The sequence below is a fragment of the Galeopterus variegatus genome, unplaced genomic scaffold, assembly GCF_000696425.1.
Source record: "Galeopterus variegatus unplaced genomic scaffold, G_variegatus-3.0.2 Scaffold1858, whole genome shotgun sequence".
NCBI classification, from domain to species: domain Eukaryota; kingdom Metazoa; phylum Chordata; class Mammalia; order Dermoptera; family Cynocephalidae; genus Galeopterus; species Galeopterus variegatus.
Window position 1 is genome coordinate 75,457 of NW_007727969.1, and position 2,150 is coordinate 77,606.

Below are 2,150 nucleotides of genomic sequence, written 5' to 3' on the forward strand. Positions count from 1 at the left end.
GCCATGTGCTGGGCATCACCTGGTGGGTGACATTTCAGGGCTATGGATGCCTGGGCCCCACACCCCTGAGATTCTGATGAAATTGGTCTGGGTGAGACCGGACATGGTGTTATTCAGAAGTTGCGTTCTAGCACGAGCATTGTACTTTCCTGCCCCTTAAATATCGAATGTTTCTTCAATCAGCTCCCTCTTTCACTTCTGTTTTCCTCCTGTCATGCCTGACTTGGGCCTTCATCTCCCATTCTGGCTTGTGCAGTATCCTGTTAACTTTGTTCCTGCTCATCACTCCTGACCCTTAATCTATTCTTCAAACTTCCTTCTCAAGGCCACTGCAGAGGTACAAGTGGTGTTAAGGCACTGGTAGTTATTTTCTGTAGGGCAGTGGTTCTCAAACTTTCATGTACAACACAATATCCTGGAAGGCTGGTTAAAACCCTGACTCCTGAGCCTCAATCCCCAAAGTTTCTGATACAGGAAGTCTATGGAGGGGCCTGAGAGTTTGCATTCCTAAAAAATTTCCAGGAGCTGTTGCTGCTGCTGGTCTGAGGATCACACTTGGAGAACCAATGCTCTCAGATTTGAGGGAGATCCCAGCCCTGACAAGGAGATGTTAGAATGGGCCCAACAGACAGGCTCATGTGGTTGGTGCCACCCAGGTGGGGCACAGTGCAGATCAGGAGCCAGCAACCTTGTAACTACAAGACCAAAAACAGCAAAAGCAGCGGCAGCAGTGGCAGCAGCGGCAGCAGTGGCAGCAGTGGCAGCAGTGGCAGCAGTGAAAACAGCCTCCCTCGTGGGACGGGGGACTTGCCAGGCTCCCTCATGCACCCCATCTCATTTGGTCCTCACTACCATTTTAACAGTTAGGAAAGTGAGGCTTGGTTTTCACACATTGACCTGGGGTGCAGTTGGGAGGTCCGCTGACTCTGTCCTGTGCAGAGAGAGGTGGTGGGTCACCCTCCTCTAACACTGAGTTGGGCAGACAGATGTTATGTTACTTTTAAATTTCAGCATCTGTCACTTACTGCCTGCATCACCTGGGGAAGGTGACCTCCTCTCTCTGCCTCAGTTTCCACACCTGAACAGTGGTGATATTAGCAATTTCCTCCTAGGGTTGTTAGGAGGTGCGTGCAACAGCCTACAAGGAAGATTCTGGCCCTGCAGAACTGCCATGAGCACTCAGTGGTGAGGGTGTCCCTGCGCTGTTATTCATCAGTGTTGAGAGGTCAGGGTCGCCAGACCTCCCGACGGTGGTCAGACACGGTTGGAAGGTTCCCAGGCACAAAACCTGAGTGTGCTGCTCACCAGATATGTGTTTTTACCTGCCCCTCTCTGGAGAGGCAGAGGCCCACCTGGGCTCATCTTTCTTATACCCTCTCCTGATAGGATTTGCTTCCACAAAGGAAAAGTCTCAGACCATCCATCACCCTTAGGTGTCCCCATTCTGTGATTCTCCACCCCCTCAGAGGGCCCAGCAACACCATGCCCCATCCCCTCCTCGCCCCTATCCACCCTATCACCTCATGCAGGGGCCTTACCTGAGTGGGCGGAGCTCACAGAGGGGAGCTTGGGGCCTGGCTCCAGGGGGCTTCCGGCTGGGTCTGCAGTCAGAGAGTGAGGTTAGCACATGCAACTGCAGTTTTTCAGGGATTTAGGGGTACCGGGGACTACTCGATTCTTTGCTTTCTTTGTGTGAGTGCTGAGAAATACTAGAGCGAAGAGACAGTAATGACATTAAAAATAGCTTCCCTGGTCAAAATGTTGGAAAATAGAGATGAAATGGTCAGGGGTCAGCCTCTGGCATGCTACAGGCCTCTGCCTTCACATTCGATGCATAAGATGGTCAGGTGGCTCAAAAGCCTCCTCCCACTGTCCCCCTTGAGCCAACATCCGAGTGCCTTCTTCTGTGGGGCAGCTCAGAAGCCCTGCACCTGGGTCATGTCTCCCACCCAGCCTCAGAGCATCCCTTCCCATCTGAGGCTTCTTGTCTGCCTGGGCAGGTGGGGATGGAGGAGCTACATCTGGAGGATACAAAACCATCCAGTTGGTGGGTCAGGCTGATCCATTTTTCTACCACCTGCTGTGCCTGGGCACCTGTGGCAAGGCTTCCTTTCCCCTTCTAGAATTTCTCTTGTCTATTTCACTCACCA

At 52.4% G+C, this 2,150-nt stretch overlaps 1 protein-coding gene across 1 annotated transcript in view; it reads right to left on the minus strand.

Moving 5' to 3' along the window:
- Positions 1-2,150, minus strand: part of IL37 (interleukin 37) — a 6,814-nt gene that overhangs the window by 3,885 nt on the left and 779 nt on the right. Inside the window, exon 2 of the mRNA XM_008579329.1 lies at positions 1,539-1,601. Coding sequence (XP_008577551.1) covers positions 1,539-1,601 — 63 coding nt within the window. The remainder of the gene's footprint in view (positions 1-1,538; positions 1,602-2,150) is intronic.